Here is a 26,976-nt window from a genome sequence, read left to right on the forward strand (position 1 = left end):
CCTCATTGCACAGCGTCGCATCTGGATCTTCGCCCGGGTCAAGTGCGGGCAGGTCCGCACAAGCTGGGGACAAGGGAACAGCCCACTGTTCTTGCTGGAGGGCAAGCGCCATTGCCTTCTCTCCCACGGATCCACACTGGAGGGAGGGGGGCGATTCCGTTATGGAAAAGCAATCGTCTCACCACAGAGGGGCATGCAGCTACCAGAGCGGAGGGCCCTGCACAATGAGATCCCCCTCGGCTCCCGGGGGTACTAGTAGTGTGCGACCAGAAGGACGCCGCAAGATGGAGTCCGCCCAGGACAAAGGCAGCGTAGGAGTGGAGAGCGAGGAACAAAGGGATCCCGTTTCCCAGGCACACACTCCTCAGCAAACTGGAGTCGCGCCTCGCAGGACAGGATGAACTCCTTCCGTCTCCCGCAATCAGGTCAGTCCCAAACGCCGGCTCCTCCACTGCCCGTCCGCCCAACTGAGAGCACCAGTGACCTGCAGCGACAATCGGCACCAGGGTCGCGGGCAGCTCCGGTAATCGGCTAGTTACCGAGTCCTCGTCCAAAACGGCCGGCGGAGGTCTCAAATGAAAGCGACTGTCCTCAGCCCGTTCGTGTCATCGTCTCAGCGCGGTTCAAGCAAGGATTAGTGCCAGGATTTCAAAGCGGAGCAGACGGCTTTGGGAGCCGGGCGCTCACACGTCCGTCCCGTCCGCCATCTTGGCTCCTCCCCCCAGAACCATTTCTTGAGTCACGGTTTTCGGTAAGTCAGGAGGAGTTAGACAGACAGAGAGGGAATAAGAGTAAGAAAGAGGGGGGGGGGGGCAGCTGCCAGCGGCAGAGCAGAAGCGGACACCTTCCCTGTCTTGTCTCTACAGGAAGCAAGAGACAGAGTCATTGAGACCTTTTCCTTCTCTGCTCCCCTCCCGTCCCGAACTGCCACTAATGCAGAGCCTTCTCTGCAGACCTTAGACATTTTTTACGTCCAGGGATACCACCTGTATGTGCGTGCATCGCAATCTGCCCTTGTAAAACCCAGTCTGCGAGGAAAAGACGGGTGCTGGTGCAATGGGCAGAGGCTAAGGGTGAAAGAACATCAAAGCCTCATTAACAACTAAACGGTCTTTCAAAGAACTGTGAAGTACTCGGGTGCGGCTGAGTGTGTGCACGGGAAGCTGTCTCAGCCCGGGCTGACGCCTCTTAACCCTCTGAAGGAGGGGTAGACACCAGATGGTCAATGACAAAATGTACTAGTATTTTCCCATTTTTATATATAAATACAGATAAAGGAAAACTTGTTTTCGGTCTGTATTTATATGTAAAAATCTGTTTAAATGGACAACCGGGAGCCCTAAGTGTAATATATGTATATACACAACAAACTCCTTCTTGCGAGAGAGCAGAGGCCACACAAAGGGGAACATCTTGGAAGCACTTTCTTGATGTTCGGCGGCAAATGCATTTCGGCATATCTGTAGCCTTCCTCAGAGCCTAAGTGTCCAGGAGGTATGCAGCAAGCTCATGATAAGTCCTGCCTCCTTTATCTTGCTGGTACAAGCCCGCTCTGCCCCCTGATTGTCCGCTCACCCGTATTGGTTCACGTTGGTTGTGGTGAACTACAGGACCCAGAATCCTTTGTTTGGGGATCCCGGTAGAAGGTGCAGGGGTGAAATTAACGCCAAGTGGTTGTGCGTGGGTGCAGGGAGTGATGCGTGCATTTTAAAACCATATTTTCCTGCTTGTAAGTCTCAACAGAAGCGCCTCCTCGGGTCCCCTCGACCGCTTATATATATATGCATATACACATGCACACACACACATACATATATATCTATATATATATCTATATATATATATATATATATATATATAGATATATATGGATATAGAGAGAGAGCTGAAAATGATCACTATTAAACATTTGAGAAATATGTATATATCTCAAATGTTTAATAGTGATCATTTTCAGTTTTTTTATGGATAATGTACTTCCTGCTTAGCTCCTTACTATGGAAAGGTTGTGGTTGTAAAATAGATGGAACATTATCTACAACCTATCAGCTAGTTTAATAGCTAAAATTAGCTGGCAAAACATCAATTCAATTAGGAATATTCTGTAAACAGTAATAGAGGGTATTTATCCAGTCGTAGGGTTCCCCTGAAAAAAGCAACCCAAAATCCCTTTAAAGCTATCTTATCTGAAAAGATTGGAGGACTTCACTCATAGGAAGAACAATATTTGAATCCATGTTGTTGGCATTTATGCCTGTCCCCTTGTACAGAATCTTCACATCATACTTTTTATATGTTCTTAGCGATTATCATTGTGCATGTTGTGAATGGCCTTGTTCCATTGGTATGGTAGAGGAAATGTGTCTTAGAGGTTGATCACATTTTTACACTCTAGTACTTGTCTAGGATTTCGCTAGGTCTCACTGCCAAGTCATTTAATATTTCTATGTGAGCACCGGGGAAACCTCCAGGATACATGGACTGATTCTGAAAGCGACCCTATGATGCACTTATGGCCATCCCCTAAAAATGGTGGCACTCACACATGCAAGATCCTCTATCATACAACTTATCTCTGTACCAATGTGTGTATCCTGTGGATTTAGGTGGAACAAAAATGGATGAACTCATGAGGAGCCATTTTTTACATCTCGAAGTCAAACACTGAGATTTTAGATAGGACCCTGTGGGTAACAACTGAAAAATATCTTAGGTTTAGGAACAGAAGACTGGTGCCTGGGATCTGAGAACCAATGTGTAAGGTAAGAAAGACTACAGAATAGTTTGTTTCCTATTGCTTCCTTCGAAGGGGGTGTTTAATTCAGAGTAGGTGAATGTCTGACCTCATTCCAATTGGGCTCCGCTGTGTCCCGGTACACTCTCGTTTTGGCTTTGTTCACAAAATAACCAAATGAATCGACCTCCAGAGTGCAATATAAATCTAGAGGAAAAGGAGACAGAGGTCAACGGCTGCAGGAACACTGGTTCATTGATCAAAAGAGGAACAAACATATACAGCTGAAAGCCAAGTCAGTCTTGGATTTTTTGTTGTAGATTACCCCAAAAATAACCAGAATTCACATTGCGATACCTCACCCAACTCTCAAAATAAACTATGCTATGTCCCCACCAATATACAAATTCCCTTTGATCCCAGCCTAGACCAAGATCGCCTGAGCTCAAGCCAAGAATTGCCAACCAGCCTCCCTAACTAGATTCCAGGCAATCTCCCAAGAATACACATATTTCCCATTCAGAACAGAAAATAATTCACATATATTCTAACCTGAGTCTTTCTACAAACTAGGATTCACCAAAGAAGTCCTACTTCTACCGTTTAGTCCCACGATGGATTCCACTAAAAACAGCCATTGTCATGATAAAAACCAAACCATGTAGACATGTAACCATGGTAGACAGGGTGGACGCTCCTTCAAAGTCCTAGGAGCTAAGCTATGGAACTCACTGCCTCTACACATCCGTGCCCAAACCAATCTGATCGCCTTCCGGAAAGCACTTAAGACCCATCTCTTCTCTGTCATTTAATTTTTTATTGGCTCCCCCCCTCCTCTCTTGTATTGGTTAGGTCAGCGCCGGGACGCTCCGTTGCTGGGGCAGCTGTTTGCGCTTAACAAATTATATAACATAACATGTAAAACTCCCTTGAGTCAAACACTCGAGTGTGTCTCTCATGCACAAACTGCCCCTTCCCCCAGGCACTGTGATCCCTGAAGTGGCTCACTTGAACTTTGATGGAATCCAGCTGCATTATGTACTATGACATTCAGAAATCCATACAGGCCTGGAGACTCGTCATCTATGTGGGAGAAAAGGAGAGGTGAGGGTTAAGATTGCAACACAGATGTTTTTGGCATTCTAAAACTGATGCTCCTATGCCTGTAGAAGAAACCAGTCTACAGGTCAAGGGCTGTATGTAGTGAGCACAGTAGTCATAGCCTATGTACAACGGTGACAACCAAAGACTCAAATTACCAAAAGCAGCTTGGCATGTAGAATTAAAGGTGCGTTTTAATGATCACTAAAGAGACAGTAAGCTCTTCTCAGTAAACAAAAAAAGAAAAGCAGGGTTAGGATTATACATTCAGAAGAGAAACAAGAGGTATGGGGATGGTGAAAGTTGTACATTTTTGGGATAGTTGCAGAAGTCATTAGGATAGCCAACGTCCAAGGAACAGAATGAAAAATATCCTAGTACAGAGAGGGAAGTGAATACACAGTGATGGGAGTGACAAGTATTTTTTTCCTAACACAGAAAACTCTGAAACCCATAATAAATGTTCAATTAACACAGGAGTTCCAATAGATGTTAGTGTTGTGGGTGACCTGTAACGGAGGACGGTGCTATGAAACTCACCGTCCTTATTGATGGTCAGCGGGATGTGATGCACGGTCTGCAGCTTTACACATGAATTAGTCAACATCTGGAGCTCCACCGACGTGAGAGAGAAAGTGTTATAGCCTGGAATTCAAGTTAAAAGGTAAGAACATATATGATGATGGTAGCAGCAAAACACCTCCCTCCAAGATCACAGGTAAAATAGCAAAGACTGATACACACCATCAAGACCCCTCTCTCCAAGAAAAATAGCCTCTCTGCAACCCCTGACCATAGTTCTCCCTAAAGATCTGATAAGGTGCCTTGGAGGCCTAACACATCACACAAGATCAAGCATCCCACTGAGATGATCTAGCCGAGGGTCCCAAAGCCTTGCCAGGTATTCGGAGAGTAGGATAATTCCCCCTTTCAGTTGGTCTCCAGTTTTTTCCTGTTTCTGGGCTGGGTTAAACAACTTCCAGTGCATGTGCTCTCACCCCTAATACATGTCAAGTAGCCAGCTAAAGTTTATTTGACTTTCAGGTAAGACTGCAGTGAAATGTGGAAGAATAGCACAAATGTAATAAAAGTCAAATATCACACGTGGCCCATAGAAAAAATACGCACCACCTATATGAGAGACTTTTAAGACAAAGCACAAGGGCAGTCCCACGGCCCTGAGATACTGTAGGCCAACGTGCCTACACATGTCCGAATAAACTCTTCTGACTTGTTTAAAAGCCTACCTTTATTGTTACATCACATACAAAATGTGTCTTTTAGTCCACATGACCCAATTGTGTGCAGAAGTGAAACATGGAAAATATGCACCCAGCTTGCCTTCCAGTAGTAGAAATCTAAAATGCTCCCTGCTCCACAGACTGAAGCAGCCTTTCTATCTGCTAAGGAAAAAACGAGAACATTTGTCCTTGTGGTATTTTGCTGGTTATTAGTCCCTGAAGAGGAGATGTAGGTTCCAGGCAAGGCATGCGTTTCAGGAGAAACAGTGATGAGAGATCAAGCACATGCCCAAAGTTACTGCATGGCATACAGAACCTCTCCCTCCCCTGATTACCACCCTGGCAGGCAAATGAACATTGAGACTTACACTTCTTCTGCTGTTCCTTGATGATCTCTCTCCACTCCGCTCGCTCGTAGTCCGAAGAAATCAAGAATGTATAACTCTATAAAAAAGAAAAGTACATCCATCCATGTGTAGTATTTGGAGCCTATCATTAGTATCAGTGGGAGAGGGGCAGAATAAGAACAGTTCCCAAGGTATTACACTGGATGAGTCAGAGTCAGGCACAGAGAGGCAGAGTCTGATGTCCCTTGGATAGTATGGCTAGTGCATAAGGAGACAGAACTTTTCACATTTATGGCTGGACAGAAATTGAATTATGTACAGGGATATGAAGCAGGTCTCGGACTGGATGCTAAAGAGATGCACAGAAAGTTACTAATCTTGTAATGTACAGACATCCATAGTCCTGAAAGTTGTACAAAACTACAAAGGTGAGTCTCTAGTACTGGCATTGAGCCGAGCCCTTTCAGTTTATACTGCACAGCTTACAGCACAGCTAAGGGGAATAATACTAGGTTATGTTATTGGTCGCCTGGAAGATCTGCACTGGGATACAGATCTAAACAGTTCAAGGACTACATCCCTAAAGAGGCAGGCACTGGATCACAGATGACGCCATCTGGGGCACAACACCTACAGGCATTGACATTGGGACAAGCGGTTAGGATCAGGATTGGGATACAGAGCCATCATCCGGAGGGCAGCACAGCGAAGGAAACCAGCCCTGGGTTACACAGACTATTTCAAGGGTTCAAGTGCAGTGCTTGCCAACTGGACTGGGTATCTAAATAGACTAGTATTCAGACATTGAGCATGTGGCTTAAATAATATGCACAAGTATAGAGTAGATGCCAACTGTAGGACTAGAATACTGAAGAAACCCCCCTGAAGACTCCCAGTGAATCAAGCCATTGAATGGATTGCTGTAGACACTGGGGCAGACTCCTGAGCCCCCTTTTGGTCGTGCACTGAAACACTGAGGAAAACAAAATAGAGATAGATGGATGGATGAAATGACTGAAGGAATCTCAGCCACTTATAATTTTCCACGGGGTCGCATTCCAGTCAATTGTTTTTCTGCCAACAAAGCCAACTCAGGCAGAAATCATCCATATTGACATCAGGCTTGATCTTGCTCCAGCGGGAGCAGTGCGGCGCCACCTGAAAGGTCAGGTCACATCTCGATGGAATACAAGCAACCCCAGGCCAGTTTCAACCTTCTTGGGCCTCTTAAGTGAGGTGCAGTTTGAGTCCTATGGCACAGAGAGCACAGGACTCTTGCCTGGGCAGAGCTATCACACTTACAGCATTACACTGAGGAAAACGAAAAAGTGACGGGTAGATTGACTGAATTAATCTCGGTCACTGACAATTACTAAGGGCAGCATTCTAGTCCATTGTTTTTTGCCCTCCATCTCATCTCACACAGGAATCAACCATAAGAAAATCAGGACAGTCTTGCTCCAGTGCAAACTGCCAGGCCAGGGCTCCTCTAAACTGAAATACAAACAACTTCAGACCAGTTTCAACCAGCTTGGGCCCCTTCAGTAGGGTGCAGCTTGAACTCTAGGTGTTGGAAATTTGCCCTTTCTGCAGGGTCATCCCAGATTTTTTGCCTTTTTGCTGAATCCTATTTTTGCTGGTTGAGGAATTATGTGCACTTTACCTCTGATAACTAATGGCAACATACCAGTGATCCTCCTTTCAAATTGTTAAAATCGGTATACTCCTAATTGACATATCTGACTTACCTATAATTCCCTAGTATACCCAGGGCCTGAAAGTTGAATGTCACTTGGGAACTGCAGTACCCATTGTGCAATCCATTGCAGTACCAATGCAAACATGACTGCAGGCCTCCCATGTGTGGCCTAGCTGTTGCAGTTTTAAAAACGCTAAATTCGACCTATTAATATATCACATTTTGACAGGCCTAAGTCTTCCTTTTAAGTATTTCAAAGTCACCCCTAAGTACGGCTTACTGCCCATAATGCAGGGTGCAAGGTATAGCAAAAATAGAGCACGTGAAAGATTAATGTTACACATGTCCTTACAGGGAAAAGGCCCCAAAAGCTATTTCAACTGTAGCAAGGCTGGCTGTATCATAGGAAAACACTGGAATGCAATATTAAATACTAATACTGTATCTCAGAAATGGGTCTAGCTTAAAAAATAATTAAACAACTCTTTTAATAGTTGTTAAAAATCCAATTCAATAGTGAAGTCAGATTTTTACTACATATAAGGAAAAGTAACTTTTAAAAAGTTATCTTTACCCTGTCTAAAGCCTCTGGAAGCCCATTTGTATTAGTTCTGCCACTTCTTCCAGCCAATAATTAGCATTTGATGAATAGGCGTGAATGATCATGAAATGCTTCCATGGAGCAAACAATAGGCTGGCCTGAATGGGCAGATAAATAACTCCTTTGACCCGGACAGAATATGCATGGTAGGAAGTGAGTATATTTTGTTACGTTAAAGAGTCAAATCCTACTTGAATGTCATATTGTGCCTGACAGGCCTGCTGGGGTTTTCATATAACACCTGGGGTGCCTTTCAAAGAGGCCACCCCTGTCATATGCAAATGTTAGCTGACACCTGGGGACCTTCCTTTGTACTCCCAGCCAGGAAGGTTCGAATGACATTGGGAATCTTTAAGACATTAGTGTCTAAGCCTGCTTGACAGGTCTGCTGGGATTACATAAAACACTGTTTTGGGATTACATAAAACACTGTTTAAAGTGTGCTGGAGCACACTTTAAAGGAGGGAAACAGTAGGCCAAAACAGTTCTTGTGAATCCACTGTCTGATTGCTGAAAACACTACTTTTGTTCTACCAGAAGTCTATCTCTGGGTTTATTGGGGGTATCGCAGATACTTTAAACTGGATTTTCATGTTCGATGAGGGAGGACACTAGAATTACCATAGGGCACCCTTCCTCCTCACACACACCCAGCCCTCAGAGTCTAAGTTTACAGTGGTTGAAGACTTTTGCCCTCTTCAGAATGCTGAAAGTGGAAAGGGTTTGCCCCGGGAACCTTTACCCCATTGGTTAGGGTGACCCAAGGGGTCATTCCCACCCGTTAGCTCACGCCAGGCATAAATGTGGCATCTACAGGCACCCACTTCAGAACGCTCCTAGATCTGAGGAAGATCAGAAGAGGGCAGAGCCTGTTGTCTGAAACCTGAGAAGTGTCCTAGAGGACTGGAACTGCTCTCCCTCCTGCACCCAGGACAAAGAAGTGGAATACGAGGATAATACGGCTGACCCCTTGTTAAAGCTACAGAGATACAAGAGGTCTTTTCTGCAACTACCCAAATGACCACTGGCAACTAGACCTGGAATGTACCCTACTGTTGGCTTCTGCCTGACACCCAGTGAGTCATTAAGTGCCTCCCCTAAGGTCACGGAGGGCTTTAGAAGTGTACTCTAATGCTGGATTGTGACTTTAAGAACTAAGGCAGAAGTTAAAATCTTTTGCCCAGGACAAACCTGGTTGGTGCATCCGATCCTCACTCCATTGCGGTCAGCGAAATAAATTGTGCCTAGGTCCTGTTCTACAACAACAACTGACTATCAATGGCACTTTGTGCTTTTTGGTGCTATTTCAACCTAACATTTTAAAAATTAATATGTCTGGTTCCTCTTATTGGACGTTTGTCATTTTGGTATCATTTTGTTTATTACAGTTTACTCTATGCTTCTTATTTGGTTACATTTTTTTAATTGTTTTGCATTTTGAATTAATTACTGGTATTGTACTACATAAACACTTCATACATTGCCTCTAAATTAAGCAGGTCTGCTCCTTGGAATAGCTACCAGGAGGTTGAGCTCAGGTATATGTTGTGACTTTAGTCTGACAAGGATTGTGATTATTATTTGAGCTGGGTACTTACCCCCTAAATTAATAACCACATTTCCTATGCTAGGGCATACAGAACACAGGACTCGCATCTGGACATACCAGTAGACCCCAGGAAAGCAAACAAATCGAGGAGTTAAAAGTGTGCATCAGTTTCTGCCACTGGTAATTACATGGGGCAGGCTGTACACAATAAAGCATTTTATTAATCTGTCAGGTTAAAGACACAGGCAGGTAATGAAGAGACAAGTTAACAGAACATCAAAAAGGTACAATCGAGAAACGCACCTTGCCATTGCGGTTATGAACTCGGAAGGCCATATTCGGTGACATCAGCAGCAGCAGCGATTCCTGCTCAGAGAGTTTCTTCTTCAGCCTCTCGATCCCTTTACTTCCTTTGTTTGCTCTCTGTGGGAGCAGTGCAGAAGAGTCAAGCTGCAGCTACAGCCACATACTGCTGAAGAACTCTGTATTCAAACTCTGATACAGACACACACAGGCAGACAGACTAATAACATTTTGTATGAAGATAAGCCACTGACATGCAATGCTGATAAGCTGTGATGTGAACATTTGAGCCAAACAAATGTAGTGCACTGGCCGTATTTTACACATGCAGCATGACTTGAGCGCCTTCCTGTAAGGGCATATAATGTCTGACAACTCAGTATATACACTCAGCATAAAAGAAATAACAAATTCTACCAAAAAGGTATGGCCACAGCCAGTAATGTGCACAAAGATGTGCCTCAAGCTCATCTCTATTCTATATCCCTGCTTGTTATGATATATCAGATGCTAATTATACAGGGCTCCTCTCCCATCTTTACCACAGTGCCCTGAAATTCCAATATCTCACCGCACGCACTAAATCTCCAAGGACAAACCGTACTCTTAAAACCCACAATGTACTCACAAAATTAATGTCCGCAGTAAAAACTATAATGTATGTCTTTCAGACACATTCTTCATTCAAACCTCAAACTAATGGAACAGGGTCAAATGCAAAACACAAGACGGAAGCGCAAGTCTATTGCAGCCTTGGCCATGATCCGCAGTTGGTTGCTCTTTTAGCCTCCAACTTCAGTTCTGTTTCTCGGCATCTACTACAATGGCTATCTATGTAGTAAAGTGCAGTAGAAAGGAAGATGGGAATGTCATGGAAAGAAAGAGGGACTGGATGACCTAGAGTACGCAGCAAGTAACTTGTTCTTACACTCCAATGCGCAACCACCTTTCTTTATATAAATGGGATGATTACCAACCATATAAAGTCTAGGAGGCAGAACCTGTAACAACACTGGTTAGCCAAAACAATAAGTGGGTTCAAGAAATGATCTTATGTTTCAAGAAAATTGGTCAGGGATTCTCAGTTTACAATGGATGTTCATGGACCCAGCTAGCCATGGATTACAATATATTAAATAGCTACAAAACAACAAAATGTAATCACTATTTTGGCCACCTTTCATGCCCCCAGTTTACTGTCACTGAAGGTAGGACAGGAGTCACCTGTAAAGCCAGAGTGTCAGAAGTGGACTAAGACACCTCAAGTAAGCTGCTGTCATGACTTTCATAAGGGACCAGGGGGCTGAATACGGACCAGAGGGAAGAAAGATGCTCTGATACTGAACCAAGAGGAATTTCCATTGGTGTTGCCATTTTGTAGAATGAAATTATTCATCTTGGAGGTCAATGACAATATAAATCTCAGCCACAGGAAGGACAGCTTTTGCACCATGATTGCTGAGAGATTAACCTTATATGTGATGGATATTCAACCAATAAAGACTTCGATAGGTGGGCAAACTTCCTGTTTTCTTGTGTACCCTGGTAGATGTGGAGTACAATCCCCATCCCCTTTCTGCAGCCATAACCAGATGAAACAGAAGATCTGCATCCTCTTACTGGAAATGGGATAGTGGTGTGTGAACGGGCTCCAGGGCATGTGGGGAGCAAACCCAAAATTAACGGGCGCCAAGGCTATCTTGTAATTTTCTTGCCATATGTTTACAAAGCACAATCAGACTCTAGCATCCAGCCTAAGTAGCAAGCTCACAGATATCATCATGCAGACTCAACACCTCTGCTTGATAATTAATTCTTCTTATAAGGTCTTAAGTGGAGTATCAGGAAAATGAACTAATATGGGGGTACTTCAGGCACTTTACTGTCTGGGGATTGGGGGAGACACCTCAAACATAATAAACGGACAATGAAGGGAGGGTGACCAAGTTTAATTCCCAGCTGCCCTGGTGGAAATCAGACAAGATTTTGACCACTGCACAATTCTTTGCAGAGTGACAGCATCCTCACTGACGGGAGAAGAACATGCCTTCTCAGCGAAGGTAAAGCCCAATGCATTCTTGAATCAGAGGAGAGGGTTTGAGGGGGTCAGATTTCTGATGGTAATTTAAAGAGGTGTACACAAGATTACAGCATGTGCTCAATGATCATTGCCATCTATCACACTGAAGGTAACATCTGGAGAGAGCCATCCTCAAAAGTATGGAGAGCCTTTAGTTCTGTAAATGTACAATCCTGAAAGTATAGTGCCTGCCTCTGCCGCTTTTTCAGATGGGGCAGTGGCAGAAGTATCACGATTCCTCCCTACCAGCTAGGGGTTCCAAGACTAAGAAAAACAACAAAGCCAGGGACTAGAATACACAATGTTTTCTTCCATACATTTTAAACACGTTCCATGCCACCACTGAGGAAAAGATGAGCTACTTGCAGACAGGTTCAGGAATCACTACATACAGAGATGAATGCCTTTACAGTTAGCTACCCTGAAAAATGGATATGAACCCTTCTAAGAGAGGTGGTCCTTTTCTCTTTGGCCCCATCTTACCACTAGCCTCCTGAACACACATGAAACAGACCTACATCCCTATCACAATCTGCATAAAGGAGTGAGGGTAGAAAGGTAGTCATGGACCTGCCCACAACAGGAAATGGTATCAATGGATTGGTCATGGATGCCTTTCTTGTGGCACAGTCTGAGTTGTGCAGTGTTTACCATCCACAGGTCCCTAGGTATAAATGCATTACTGAGACCCTTTTGCCTTATGTCTTGCAATCTAAGTTGGGTAAGGACAGAATTAAGCTGGGGCACATTACTGGATAAGATGGACTATGAAGGCACAAGTAAGTGAATGTATCTTAGGGCTGCTCTGCTCCTGTCAAAGCAATAGAGGAACTGCTTAGCTTTGTGGCTCACAGAAGTCTATGGCAGAGACTGCCATATATGGAGAACAACATGCTGGAAGCTTGCTCATCTTTGCTTCTTGTTAACCAATTACTGGAATTAATTTGTGACTCATTGGTTGACATATCCTTCCCAATAGAAACTGAAATCGTTAAATCACTTCCTATAAAAGACAGGTACACATGGTACAAGTATGGATGGGATGAACACAGCAGACAACACAGTACCAGCAGGATAGCAGACTGAAATTGAAGATGAACAGGACCTGCAGTTAATAACCACTCGTACTGAAAGCACAAACAGAACATATGAACTACAGCAAGCAAGGAAGGAGAAAACCCCATTGACAGTAAAACTAGAAAAAGGGACAGTAGATGTCCTGTCAATGCGAAGCAAATTAAAATAAACTAAAAGAACACGCACACCTGCTCAAGAGTGATTTTCGGTTCTGATGACGCATTCTCATCTACTCACTTTGGTTAAAACCAGAAAATAAGGTAGCCAGGCAAGAAGGGGCAAGGTTGGGATACTGAGCTGTGACAGGATACTTCCTACTAGCGCTTTCCATTTCCATTTCCAGGTCCAAAGAGTCCCTTTACTGAGCCCCTTGCCTTTATCATGTATGGGACATGTATGAAGGATGCATGCCTACGAGTATGGGATGTGTGGTTTACGGGTGGAACGATGTAGTCAATTTGGCTAATCTGTGTGTGCATGTTGCGAACATGCTGGTCTGCTTATATATGTATGAATGTATGGCTAGGTCCTTGTGCAGCACAGACCTAGCTAAAGAGCAACTGAGCAGGAACCATGGGTGCACACCCATAGATATGATGCAAAGTAGTTTCAAATTAGGCACAATAATTATATGTGTAGACTGTTACTGTGTAGAGAGGTTTTGTTCCATGAGAAGGCGGTCTCCTTTGTGTTTAAACTTTTCATTCCATTTTGGACATCCTAGTCCATACAAACCATATTTAGTCCCTATCGATAAAACTTGGGTATCTGGTGAGGCAGGTTTCCATCCTATTCTCTTCGTCCAGAATCAGTCTCCCCTGGCGTGGGTGAAACTCACCCATCTCATTTAACGTGATATAATCTCTCAGGATAACAGCACCAGGTATGGGCCTGTAGTCTGAGGCAAATGCACATCAATCCTTGACCAGTTCAAACTAGCCACACTATGACTCTACATTCAAAAGTAAGCTAAATTTGGACTGCAAAAGATTCTCATGGATTGATCTCAAGTGTTCTACATTTCTCTGAAAAACTGTGTCACCCTGTCCATGCGTTGTTTCTGGACAGCTGTGCACTTTATTGCCAGTGCGCCAGACAATCTTGCTAGTGCACTGTCCATGTAGTTTTGGTTTGTTGACATCAGAGCTGTGATCCGGAAGGTGACACTTCCTTCATAATGTAAATTGTATTTTATAAATTTCCAAAACTTAAAAAGGTTTTTTCAGCATGGGGCTCTTTTAGATTCACATGCTGTGCATTATGCTCCATATATTGGCTGGGCCTGTATGTATGCAAACCCCCCATTTGACTCATTATGATGTCAACCATAATCCCATATGTCCTAAAACATGACCTCTATTTTCTATTCTTTTCCATGCCATAGGTGACTGATTGCTCATTAACACTATTTAGGGGTCAGCCTAAGTATCCCTGCATCACATGGGCTACGAAGAAAATACAGGAAAAAATTGTAATGCAGGAAAGAATGCGTGTCTGATGAGTTTAGCTCACTGTGTTTGCAGGCCTCGGGTGAGGCACGAATTAGACGGCCCGAATGGGATTGCACGACAATTCGGAAATACAAGGACCTAATTGATTTTGGACTTGTCTACCTATACCTCAGGGCATTTCATTGACATCGAGCTGCTAATAGTTTACATCAAGTTCCCGCAACAGAATGTGAAAACACGAATTAGCTAGCCACCCTCCTGGACCTGCCCTCTTGATTTGAAAAGCGTATTAATGGTTGCATCTTTATTTTACAGGCACTCTGTCTTCCGTTTGTCCTGAAGAGGCCAAAAGTCACAGGCTGAAACACGTCGACATCTTCGATGGAAAAGTCTCTGTAAATTGAACCACATTTCTTTGATGATGCCTGGTATGCGTACCCAAGAGATTGAAGAGGATAATGGTTTTCCTCATGTGTACACATTTTAAAGACTATTTCCCTGTGGGTTTATGCATAAAATGAATGAAAAAACACCCATTAAGTCATAAAGGAGGACAGAGTTCAAGTAAATATATTTTACACAGCCCAATAGGGTCATTGTGATGTTAATTATTAATTCTGTAAATTGCGTTTATGTATAATAGTGGTGATCATTTTGTCTGTGTTTCCTCGTTGTGTAATACTTTAAGGATTAGGCCATTTGTCCAATTGAGTAAGGATGAATAGAATTCCTTGTGTATATGCAAAATAAATTGGCTACAACTAAGTATTAGCAGGCAGTGATCAATTTAGGTAATCATAGTGGTATTTGCGTTGCACACGCATTCTTTCCCTAATTTCAATTTTTTCTTGTATTCTGATTTCTCATTAACTGCATGAAACCTCTTCAAGGAGCTCATGCTGTACCTAGATTGTGTAGTGCTATTTCTCCCTGTGGAGGGTGGTTGGAAGAAGGGTATTCCCACATAAATGTTTAATACTGTAAGGCCTACTAGTGCCTCTTATTGTATCTTTATATTTATACAATAATGTTTTGTGAACCTATGTGTTGACAACCATGTGGCCACAACACACGTTGTGTAATGAAACATTAACTAAAAAGAGGTAAAGTTGCTCCCTTCTTGTTGATTGTGTTTTTGGTTATCTTTGCAAATGTGCAAGAAACTTCGGTTGCTTGAACAATATATCTAGCAACTGTCCCCTTTGTAGGAGGCATACCTAAAAGCCTGAGTGATATGTTCTATGAAGAACTGGTAAGCTTTCTGAATATGTGCTGTGTTTTTTAAAAACCAACATAATTGCTTTTATAACATCAAGAGAAAGGAGTAGTTTCTGTCCTGTAACTCCAGTTCTGTAGTAGGGGTATCTCTGTTATAGTCATAATCTAGTAAATAGTCCCGTCCTTGTGCGTGGACCCCGGAGCAATCAAAAATAATCTCTTAAGGTGTCGAAAAAATGCAGAACTGCACAGACACTTAAGAGAGAATTAAAGACAGATAATGCAGCCTATAAAACCAGCCTACACTGTCCAGTACCTCAGCTAGAAATTCCACCAAAAATCCACAAACAGCAAAGTCTGTCTAGATTTCCCTTGCTTCAGCAGCAAAAACCCTCTGGAATGATAAGAGGAAGACATGGACAGTTCTTTTTGAAGGCGTAACACGCCAGACCTGTAGCATTCCTTACATGAATATCTCTCTCCACCGGGGAGGAGGGCAGAGGGGGGAAAGAGATACCCCTACTACAGAACTGGAGTTACAGGACAGAAACTACTCCTTCTGTAGTAGGGGATCGCTGTGTATAGTCATAATCTAGTGAATAGAATGGCAAGCCCATCCCCACACCAAAGCGGCGGTGGAGAAAAGAGAAATAACACCACTATTGTGCGAACAGATTTCGCAGCGAAGCCTGCCCAACCTGAGCGTCTGCCCTGGCATCAGTGTCCAGGCAGTAATGCTTGGCAAAGGTATGGACCGACTTCCATGTGGCGGCCTTGCAGATTTCTGCAATTGGAACATTACGGAGCAAAGCCGTCGTGGCAGCTTTGCCCCTGGTGGAATGAGCCTTAGGTTTACCCCCTAAGGTCTTATTAGCCTTTTGGTAACATAGTTGTATGCAAGACACAATCCACCTCGAGATGGACTGCTAAGAGGTAGCAAGACTCGTCCTGACTGATCCATGATTGATGAACAACTGGTCTGACCTACGAATATCTTTGGTCTTATCCAGATAAAATTTCAACACCCTCCTAACATCCAGGGAATGTAAAGACCTTTCCGCTGGGGATGAAGGATTCTGAAAAAACGTAGGCAAAGTTATAGTCTGGTTGACATGAAAATCAGAAATAACCTTGGGAAGAAATTTAGGGTGAGTACGCATCACAACCTTAGCAGCATGAAATACAGTATAAGGTTCTTGGCAACACAACGCCTGAATTTCACTCACCCTGCGGGCCGATGTAATGGCCACGAGGAAGCCCGCCTTCCAGGACAGGTGCTGCAACGAAGCCTTATGAATAGGTTTAAAAGGCTCCTTCATCAATCTGGACAGCACCACATTCAATTCCCATGAAGGCGAAGGAAGCCGGACAGGAGGGAATACTTTCTTCAAGCCTTCCAAAATATTTTTGATCACAGGGATCTGGAAGAAGGAAGTCTGTGAAGGGCATTTCCTGGAGGCAGTCAATGCAGCGAGATGAACCGTAATGGAATGAACATTAAGGCCAGACTGCGCCAAATCGTCTTCCTTGCACATCGTCGGGTCATAGTTCTTGGACTTGCACCAGATACAGAACCTCTTCCACTTGTAAGCATAGGAATCAGAGTGGAAGGTCGCTTAGCCTCCTTCAGTATGTCCATGCAATCTTCTGGTAGATTCAAATGGCCATATTGCACTATCTCAGGAGCCATGCCGCCAAACTCAAAGATGAGAGGTTGGGGTGCAACATCTGCCCCCCGATCTTCGTGAGAAGGTACGGCCTGCACGGCAGTCGTATGTGCGGAAGGAGAGACCGGTGAAGCAGGTCCGTGAACCACCACTGTCTGGGCCATTCCGGGGCAATCAGGATCATCCGTGCCCTGGACTGGGACAGCTTGATGAGCACAGCCGGAATCAGGGGAATAGGTGGAAAAGCGTACAGAAAGCTGTTCAACCACTTGATCCATAACGCATTCCCCAGCGTCCCCTGCTGGTAGTACCTGGAGACGCAGTCTCGGCATTTGCTGTTTTTGGCGGTGGCAAACAGATCTACGTCTGGAGTCCCCCACCTTGCGAAGACTTCTCCTAGTACTTCGTCGTTTATGACCCATTCGTGGTTTTCCTGAATCAGTCTGCTCAGCGCGTCCGCCTGACCATTCTGCACACCTGGCAGATGGGTAGCTGTTATCGTCAGTCCTCTGGCCAGAAGCCAGTGCCAGATCGCCTGCGCGTCCTGCGACAGAGTGCGTGATCTCGAGCCCCCCTGCTTGTTGAGGTAATACATTGTGGTCGTATTGTCCGTCTGCACCAGCAGAGAGTTGGTCTGAAAGGACGGATGAAAGGCCTTCAGTGCCAAGTGAACAGCCCTGAGTTCCAGGAAGTTGATGTGATATGTGGACTCCATCAGTGACCACGTTCCTTGAATCTGTAAGTCTCCGGAGTGCGCTCCCTAGCCCTGGAGAGAAGCATCCGTCACGATAGTCTGAGTGGGAATGTCCTTGTGGAAGGGAACACCTCTGAGGAGATTCTCCGCTGAACACCACCACTTCAGAGACTGAAGAGCATGCAGAGACAGTCGTATCTTGTCGTCCCAAGACCCTTTCCTCTGATCCCACTGATCCTCCAAGCACTCCTGCAACGGTCTCATGTGCAGTCATCCGTGTGGCGTTAGGAAGATACAAGAGGCCATCGATCCCAGTAGAGAAGACACCGTCCTCACTGTTGTAGATGGAGTGGTCATAAGAGCCTGAGCCTTCCGAAGGAGTGATAATCTTCGCTCCTCCGAAGAAGACACGCTTGCTGACAGCGTATTGATGGTGGCTCCCAAGTACTGAATGCACTGGACCGGAGTCGGGACCAACTTGGACATGTTGATGTGCAACCCCAGCTTGTTCAAGAGAACGCACGTCTTCTGGAAGTGTGCCTGAGCTTCCGAGAAGGAGGAGGCCTTGATCAACCAATCGTCTAGGTACGGGTAGACAAACACCTTGTTCTTCCTCAGGTGTGCTGCTACCACTGCCATGCACTTCGAGAATGTTCTGGGCGCAGACTTCAGCCCGAATGGCAGTACTGTGTATTGATAATGATTGGTGCCGACTTGAAATCGCAGGAACTTCCTGTGTTTGTGTGCAATGGGCACATGGAAGTACCCATCCTGTAGGTCTATTGCACATAGCCAGTCTCCCCGTTGCAGCTGAGGATAAATCTGATGCAACGACAGCATGCGAAACTTTTCTCTGCGAATCCACTTGTTTGCCTGTCGCAAGTCCAGAATGGGCCTGAACTCGTTCTTGTCCTTCTTGCGAACCAGGAAGAACCGGGAGTACAGACCTCTTCCTCTTTGAGCCAGAGGTACGTCTTCTATCGCCCTTTTCCTTAACAGGATATCGGCCTCTGCCTGGAGCTCGCGCAGCTGCTACTGTGAGCTGACCGGAGGAATCCATGGAGGCGGGCTGGTGAATCGAAGACTGTATCCATTGGAAACAATATTCAGCACCCACTTGTCCTGAGTAATTTTTCTCCACTCTGCCTGAAAAAATTGAACGCTTCCCCCCACCGGAGCGGGTAACGGATGAAGGGGGAAGTAACAGCTCAGGGTCGCGACCCGGCCGTATCCTCTGCCTTCCCTCTTCCCATGTCCCAGAGGTGTGTGTGATTTGTCAGGGCTTCTCTGGCAGGACCCTGAAGGACAGAAAGATCAGGCTACAAACACCCATTTCTTCAACCATTTCCTATTCTACTGAAGCAAATCCCATGTCTTCAATAGTTGGCGCCAGCCTCTTGAGTAGAGAGCATGAATTATTCAGGTGATGCCATTTCAACCTAAAATGCCAAGATAATTCTGTCTCTATGTATCAAGATATTTGGCTTGAACACAGAGCATGCATGGATGCCTTCACGTGCATAGTCTTGAGTAAAACTGAACATGTGTACTGGCTGTTGTCTTTGGAACTGAACTTACGATTGTAGTTTGGGCACAACATGAACAAACTGCTTGTGTTAAAAAGTGGTGTTGAAAACTAAACTCAACTTACATACAAGCTCTTCATCTGGGTGTACTCAGCTTAAAAAAGCATGCCAGAGATACAGGGGCCTCCTCTAGACAACTACCACTTCAGGACTAATACAGCAAGCAGCTTAGCCACATAGCCACATGACCACATCATAAGTTTAACATCTAAAGATCAGATCTCTTCTCAGTAAACAAACAAATACGTTTATATAAACCTCAGTAAAAAAGATTTTGTTGGTAAATGCTAGAATACTTTAATTTGCCGGATCTCATACTCTTTTCAGTGCACCTGGGGATTCTCCATAAAACACAGCCAGCATGGCTCTCACCTTTCACTGTCTGCATTGTGAACGATCCACACTTCTTGAGTGAATGGCTTGCACAATGTACACACATACACAAACACAGACTGAATGATGCAACATCTGAGTGTATGAAATGTGCATGGCTGGAACTCCATACTTCAGACACACCCCTACCCCCATATGGACCATACTGCTGACTGCAAAAAGCCAGCAATGTTTGCATCCTCAATGCTCATATCCATGTCCTACTGGGTACACAGATGCTGTACGGATAAGCAGGAAGTATACTTACTTTCTCTCTCTGGATGTCACTTTTCAGTTGGGAGATCTTGAACTTCATGGAGTCCAGCTCTTCATCAGGCACTACGGGAATGTTGATCACTGACTCAGACTCATCCACAGTCTGAAAGCTAAGATCTGCCAGTGGAATGTACCATTTGCAGTCATATTGCTGGTTTTTACTGCAAGGGACCAAGGGAGAATGTGAGAAGAGTAGGGAAAATATAAATCAGGGGAGAAGAGGAATTCAGAACACATGAAGCTAAAAGTAAAAGGGAAGCCTTCCATAGGTGGAGCAAACATATTGAAGGTGTGAATGTAATGAGAAGAAGAGCAACTGTGAAAATAGGTTAAAGTAATAAAGAATACCAAAGGGGATGATGGACGGAGCGCTTGAGCAAATCAAAAACTCACCCCCAGTCAACTGATCTGGATTTCCATCATCATTCTTTAGCTCACTCCACCACCCCAGTTCAGACATGGCCATATGCAAATCAGTCTGACCCTGTGCCTCATGGGAACAGTCCAGCCCGAATTGCCAAGCCATGTCTTCCCTGGACCGAAAACAAGCATCCAGGGACCGGTTTCTGGCTAATTAGCCATCCTCAGCCAGGCTAGCTTGAGTCCAGTGACAAAGTGAGCAAGGGACCCACGTCTGGGCATACCCTGCCAACTTAGGGTGAAGAAAGCAATACCAAAGTGGATGATGGACGGAGCGCTTGAACAAATCAAACACTCACCCCCAGTCAACTGATCTGGGTTTAATCCATCATCATTCTTTAGCTCACTCCACCACCCCAGTTCAGACATGGCCATATGCAAATCAGTCTGACCCTGTGCCTCATGGGAACAGTCCAGCCTGAACTGCCAAGCCATGTCTTCCCTTGACCGGAAACAAGCATCCTGGGACCGGTTTCTGGCTAATCAGCCGTCATCAGCCAGGCTAGCTTGAATCATGTGGCAAAGTGAGCAAGGGACCCACGTCTGGGCATAACCTGCCAACTTAGGGTGAAGAAAGCGATACCAAAGTGGATGATGGACGGAGCGCTTGAACAAATCAAACACTCACCCCCAGTCAACTGATCTGGATTTCCATCATCATTCTTTAGCTCACTCCACCACCCCAGTTCAGACATGGCCATATGCAAATCAGTCTGACCCTGTGCCTCATGGGAATAGTCCAACCCGAACTGCCAAGCCATGTCTTCCCTGGAACGGAAATAAGCATCCTGAGACCAGTTCAAACTGGAATGGCATGGTGGGAAAAGAAATTATGGATTTAGACCCAGATCTCTGTACTGGGGTGAATGTATGACATTGTTTTGAATTCTGTCCATCAATTGTTGTTGTTGCATAAGTAATAAAGAGAACATGGAGAAGTAGGAAGAGAAGAAAAAGTTAAAGAATGAGAGGAAGAAATGAGTATGGTATGGTAGGGAACTTGGTGGTAGTTGACGCATGAAAGTGAAAGCAGAGTGAGGGGAAGAATATTAGAGCTCTGAGGTAAATGAAGAACAGAAGAGAGGTGTGTGGAGGAAAAGTTGTTGGGTGGAACGTGTGGGGATAAGGGAAGATCATCGGAGACGAGAAGCAGGTAACAACATGTGAGAGAAGTGAATATGTTGTCGGGAGAAGTATGAGAGGTGCAAGGAGTATAATAACAATGATGAGAGTTAACACTACCACAAGTATGGAAAGCAAGGAAGAGCATGAGAGGTGCTTGAGGTGGTAAGGAGGGGGAAGAGCAAGTAGTGTGAGAGGAAAACAGAAAAAGAAACATTCACAACAAAATCAAAGAGCAGAAAAGATAATGGGCATACGGAAAACGTGCAAACATCGAAGCACTATGTACAGCAGGAGAAGAAATGGGGAACAGAAATAGAGTTAGATGCAGAAAATTGGCCTTATGCAAACAGAATGGGAAATGGGGGTGGCACAGTTATACATAGGACTACTATGATCTATAAACAGAGCAGCGGTCATTCCACTCCGTAGAATAAAAATATACAGAATGCACAGGGCAACCTGAGCCAGAGAAGATGGTGGACCATCACCCAGGCCCTCATCTCTAGCTGACTGGACTACGGAAAAGCTCTATATGCAGGAAACTCAGCTCACCTCCTACGACGACTACAGACCATACAGAACGCCACACCCAGACCCGTCCTGGATCTCTCTACATGAACCCACATAACCCTTAACCCAAACTCTACTGGCTCCCTGTACAGAAAAGATGCCAGTTCAAGCTCCTGACCCATGCATACAAGGATTAATCAGAGGAGGGATAAGGGATCAGAATCTCCGTTTCATTCCCCAAGGTTAGTTACTAGTTATCAAAAATAGGAAAACGGACACTAGTTACACCTTATGACCATTGGTATAAGGGATAAAGATCAGAGTAGCCTCAAAAAACTCTATGTTATGGTTGGAAGGAGGTGCGGTATATCTGGTTCATCCGCCCCACATTAGAGTTGTGGCAGTTATCATTGGCTACTCCGAAGTAGTGAATATGCCAGCCTCACCCGAGGCGCCTCTGGTCTAGGGTGCAGTGTCCAGAGAATTTGAGTGAAAAAAGGGGTGTAAAGTAAAATGTGCAAAAAAGGAAGAAATTGTTAAAAAGGTAAACAGCCCGGAAGTTCTTTAATAGGGGTTGTTTTTGCCACATTAAAAGTTAGGTGATACGATTTTTAGACCGAGTTACTGGGTCTAATAGTATAATTAATAGGGTACGTCGACATGTTTCAGCTCTTTGGGCCTGGGAGGGTCTATGGAGCTTTCGTCAGGACTAACAAACATAAAAGTATTGTACTTACACAATTAGTGTAGTCATATTTCACGTACAAGCACTCTTGTTTTGGTTATGTAGTTAGGAAATTTTCCTTCATAATCTGCAATGAGACGAAATCATATACACAGATTGCATACACACACACACCTTATTTCGTTGCTTTGTAATGTATTTCATTTTTTTATCAAGTTTGGTTAAGTGACATTTTCCGCTACCAAAACATCTTTGACTATACGGAGGCAATTAGTGGAGAGTAGAGATGCTAATACTGGGTCTCACTATGGGTAAAAGGAGCCTCATAGGGGAGATACTGGTATAATACGCTGGTATATATATTGCACAACCCTTATCTACAGTGCAGAGAATAAAAGACTGTAGGTATGACATGAACACTTAAACGCTATAGTGTGCTAATAGGTGGAACATTACATTGTCATTTATCAAACTGAATGTTATGACGAATTCAAAAGTAAGGGGTTTTTTTATGCCGCGCTTTAGGTTCCCCAGTCGCTAGAATTGTCTCACATAAAACAGCGCTATCATTATTGCGGGAGGAGGGGCGGGCGAACGCTGTAAGCAGTGCAAGCTTATTTGTAAAAAGGTCGTGTTCGCCTACCTGTAACCAAGGGTGCTCCGCTTCACCGGGGTATCGCTTAAGTAGCAGTATGAAGCTCAGAGCTGTTGTAAAGAGGACTCCATTAGTTTAAGGGAAATTACTCGTCTTACCGGAGTTTCTGGAGATCAGGGATGCCGGCGCCATTACCCGCGTGTGTGGAGGATTTCTGCCTTGTGCTGACTCTGCCCCGGGGTGTGGCTTGGGTTAGGAGCACTGAGTTTTTTAAAGGTGCCTGGTCGGCCACAAGGGCGTGTCGGTTTCCTTTTTTTTCAACAGTGTATTGCTACTCTGGTAGCTTTATTAATCCAACTAAGCTGGGGGGAGTTTAAAGTAGCCCAATTTGCATTTAGTCAATATATATATTTTGACACAATTTCATGATTAAGCACAGTCGTGGTAGTTCATCAGGATACATGGTTTAATCAATTGGCAAATCGGTGCCAGGGGATGGCATCGTTCAACCCCTGTTCACAAGTTTTTAGGCGGTCCACCCACCTTTGTTCTTTTTCGAACAATCGGCGTTCACAGTTGTTGCTTTTATCAGTAAGCATTTCAAGTACTGTCCAGTGGAGCTCTTCACAGGAGTGACCCATCTCTACAAAATGGGCACATAGTTTTGTGGTATTTTTCTTCAAACGGATGTTACTTTTATGCTCGCCAATCCTCAACTTAATTTTGCGGCAGGTCATCCCAATGTATTTCTTGTTGCATTTGCAGGTGATCATATATATGACGTGTGATGAGTTGCAATTCGTGTGCGGACGTTGTGTCCATAACAGTGTCTCCGTTAGCTGTAGTGTTTTCGATACGGTGGTTGTTTTGCAGGCTACACAAGAGCCACAGGGGTAGTGGCCAGTTACAGGGTTCATAGTCACATCCCTCGTAGATCCCTGATAGAATATCAAGGACGTTCTGGTCCATACCCGTCCAATGAGAAAACAACAACAACTAACTACGAGGGATGTGACTATGAACCCTGTAACTGGCCACTACCCCTGTGGCTCTTGTGTAGCCTGCAAAACAACCACCGTATCGAAAACACTACAGCTAACGGAGACACTGTTATGGACACAACGTCAGCACACAAATTGCAACTCATCACACGTCATATATATGATCACCTGCAAATGCAACAAGAAATACATTGGGATGACCTGCCGCAAAATTAAGTTGAGGATTGGCGAGCATAAAAGTAACATCCGTTTGAAGAAAAATACCACAAAACTATGTGCCCATTTTGTAGAGATGGGTCACTCCTGTGAAGAGCTCCACTGGACAGTACTTGAAATGCTTACTGATAAAAGCAACAACTGTGAACGCCGATTGTTCGAAAAAGAACAAAGGTGGGTGGACCGCCTAAAAACTTGTGAACAGGGGTTGAACGATGCCATCCCCTGGCACCGATTTGCCAATTGATTAAACCATGTATCCTGATGAACTACCACGACTGTGCTTAATCATGAAATTGTGTCAAAATATATATATTGACTAAATGCAAATTGGGCTACTTTAAACTCCCCCCAGCTTAGTTGGATTAATAAAGCTACCAGAGTAGCAATACACTGTTGAAAAAAAAGGAAACCGACACGCCCTTGTGGCCGACCAGGCACCTTTAAAAAACTCAGTGCTCCTAACCCAAGCCACACCCCGGGGCAGAGTCAGCACAAGGCAGAAATCCTCCACACACGCGGGTAATGGCGCCGGCATCCCTGATCTCCAGAAACTCCGGTAAGACGAGTAATTTCCCTTAAACTAATGGAGTCCTCTTTACAACAGCTCTGAGCTTCATACTGCTACTTAAGCGATACCCCGGTGAAGCGGAGCACCCTTGGTTACAGGTAGGCGAACACGACCTTTTTACAAATAAGCTTGCACTGCTTACAGCGTTCGCCCGCCCCTCCTCCCGCAATAATGATAGCGCTGTTTTATGTGAGACAATTCTAGCGACTGGGGAACCTAAAGCGCGGCATAAAAAAAACCCTTACTTTTGAATTCGTCATAACATTCAGTTTGATAAATGACAATGTAATGTTCCACCTATTAGCACACTATAGCGTTTAAGTGTTCATGTCATACCTACAGTCTTTTATTCTCTGCACTGTAGATAAGGGTTGTGCAATATATATACCAGCGTATTATACCAGTATCTCCCCTATGAGGCTCCTTTTACCCATAGTGAGACCCAGTATTAGCATCTCTACTCTCCACTAATTGCCTCCGTATAGTCAAAGATGTTTTGGTAGCGGAAAATGTCACTTAACCAAACTTGATAAAAAAATGAAATACATTACAAAGCAACGAAATAAGGTGTGTGTGTGTATGCAATCTGTGTATATGATTTCGTCTCATTGCAGATTATGAAGGAAAATTTCCTAACTACATAACCAAAACAAGAGTGCTTGTACGTGAAATATGACTACACTAATTGTGTAAGTACAATACTTTTATGTTTGTTAGTCCTGACGAAAGCTCCATAGACCCTCCCAGGCCCAAGGAGCTGAAACATGTCGACGTACCCTATTAATTATACTATTAGACCCAGTAACTCGGTCTAAAAATCGTATCACCTAACTTTTAATGTGGCAAAAACAACCCCTATTAAAGAACTTCCGGGCTGTTTACCTTTTTAACAATTTCTTCCTTTTTTGCACATTTTACTTTACACCCCTTTTTTCACTCAAATTCTCTGGACACTGCACCCTAGACCAGAGGCGCCTCGGGTGAGGCTGGCATATTCACTACTTCGGAGTAGCCAATGATAACTGCCACAACTCTAATGTGGGGCGGATGAACCAGATATACCGCACCTCCTTCCAACCATAACATAGAGTTTTTTGAGGCTACTCTGATCTTTATCCCTTATACCAATGGTCATAAGGTGTAACTAGTGTCCGTTTTCCTATTTTTGATAACTAGTAACTAACCTTGGGGAATGAAACGGAGATTCTGATCCCTTATCCCTCCTCTGATTAATCACTGTATAAGCAGCGTACAGCTGCGGGATTGCATTTGCTCTTACATATATTACCAAATATATAAAGAAGCAATGGAAGGCATCCCTGGATTGAGTTTTGATGCTAAAGATATAGACGAAATACTGGCAGCGCAACCATTGTTACAAAACGCAGAACTCACAGAAGCCCTAGCACAAACCAACGATTGGGACAATCTGACAGATAAAAAAAGAGAACAGATCCGCACCTCCATCCATGGAATAATAATGACGGAATATCTAAGAGTGAAAACAGCACCTAGAGGCCTTTGGGTCAATAATGCACCCAGAATTTTTTTACATGATCTAGCTTTCAGGAAAGATTGGTCGTCCATCTCTTGGAAGTGTACCTTGGACTACCTCATTCTAATTGTCAAGACGGCAAAAAGATTATCGGATGCCCTACTAAAGGAAATTGAAGAGTGTGAAAATGAATTAAAGAAAGGCATAAATCCCGCTATCGTCAAGAAGAGATTGGAAGAAATAAATAAAGAAATGGATGAGACCCGGGAATTCATTATGCAGAGCAAATTACAGAAACTTGGCAAAGATCTAAAGAAATTCAGCCGAGAAAAAATGCACCCATATACATCGGATGAATATAC

The 26,976-nt window shown here is 44.2% G+C and overlaps 1 protein-coding gene across 1 annotated transcript in view; it reads right to left on the reverse strand.

Moving 5' to 3' along the window:
• The window catches only part of BCR (BCR activator of RhoGEF and GTPase), a 364,718-nt gene that overhangs the window by 64,017 nt on the left and 273,725 nt on the right, over positions 1-26,976 (reverse strand). The window contains exons 10-15 of the mRNA XM_086942801.1: positions 19,989-20,157; positions 9,576-9,695; positions 5,445-5,520; positions 4,376-4,480; positions 3,743-3,817; positions 2,844-2,941 (exon numbers count right to left, since the gene is read on the reverse strand). Of these exons, the coding sequence (XP_086798927.1) occupies positions 2,844-2,941; positions 3,743-3,817; positions 4,376-4,480; positions 5,445-5,520; positions 9,576-9,695; positions 19,989-20,157 (643 nt within the window). The remainder of the gene's footprint in view (positions 1-2,843; positions 2,942-3,742; positions 3,818-4,375; positions 4,481-5,444; positions 5,521-9,575; positions 9,696-19,988; positions 20,158-26,976) is intronic.

This window comes from Lissotriton vulgaris, chromosome 11 (genome assembly GCF_964263255.1).
Source record: "Lissotriton vulgaris chromosome 11, aLisVul1.2, whole genome shotgun sequence".
In the NCBI taxonomy this organism is placed as follows: domain Eukaryota; kingdom Metazoa; phylum Chordata; class Amphibia; order Caudata; family Salamandridae; genus Lissotriton; species Lissotriton vulgaris.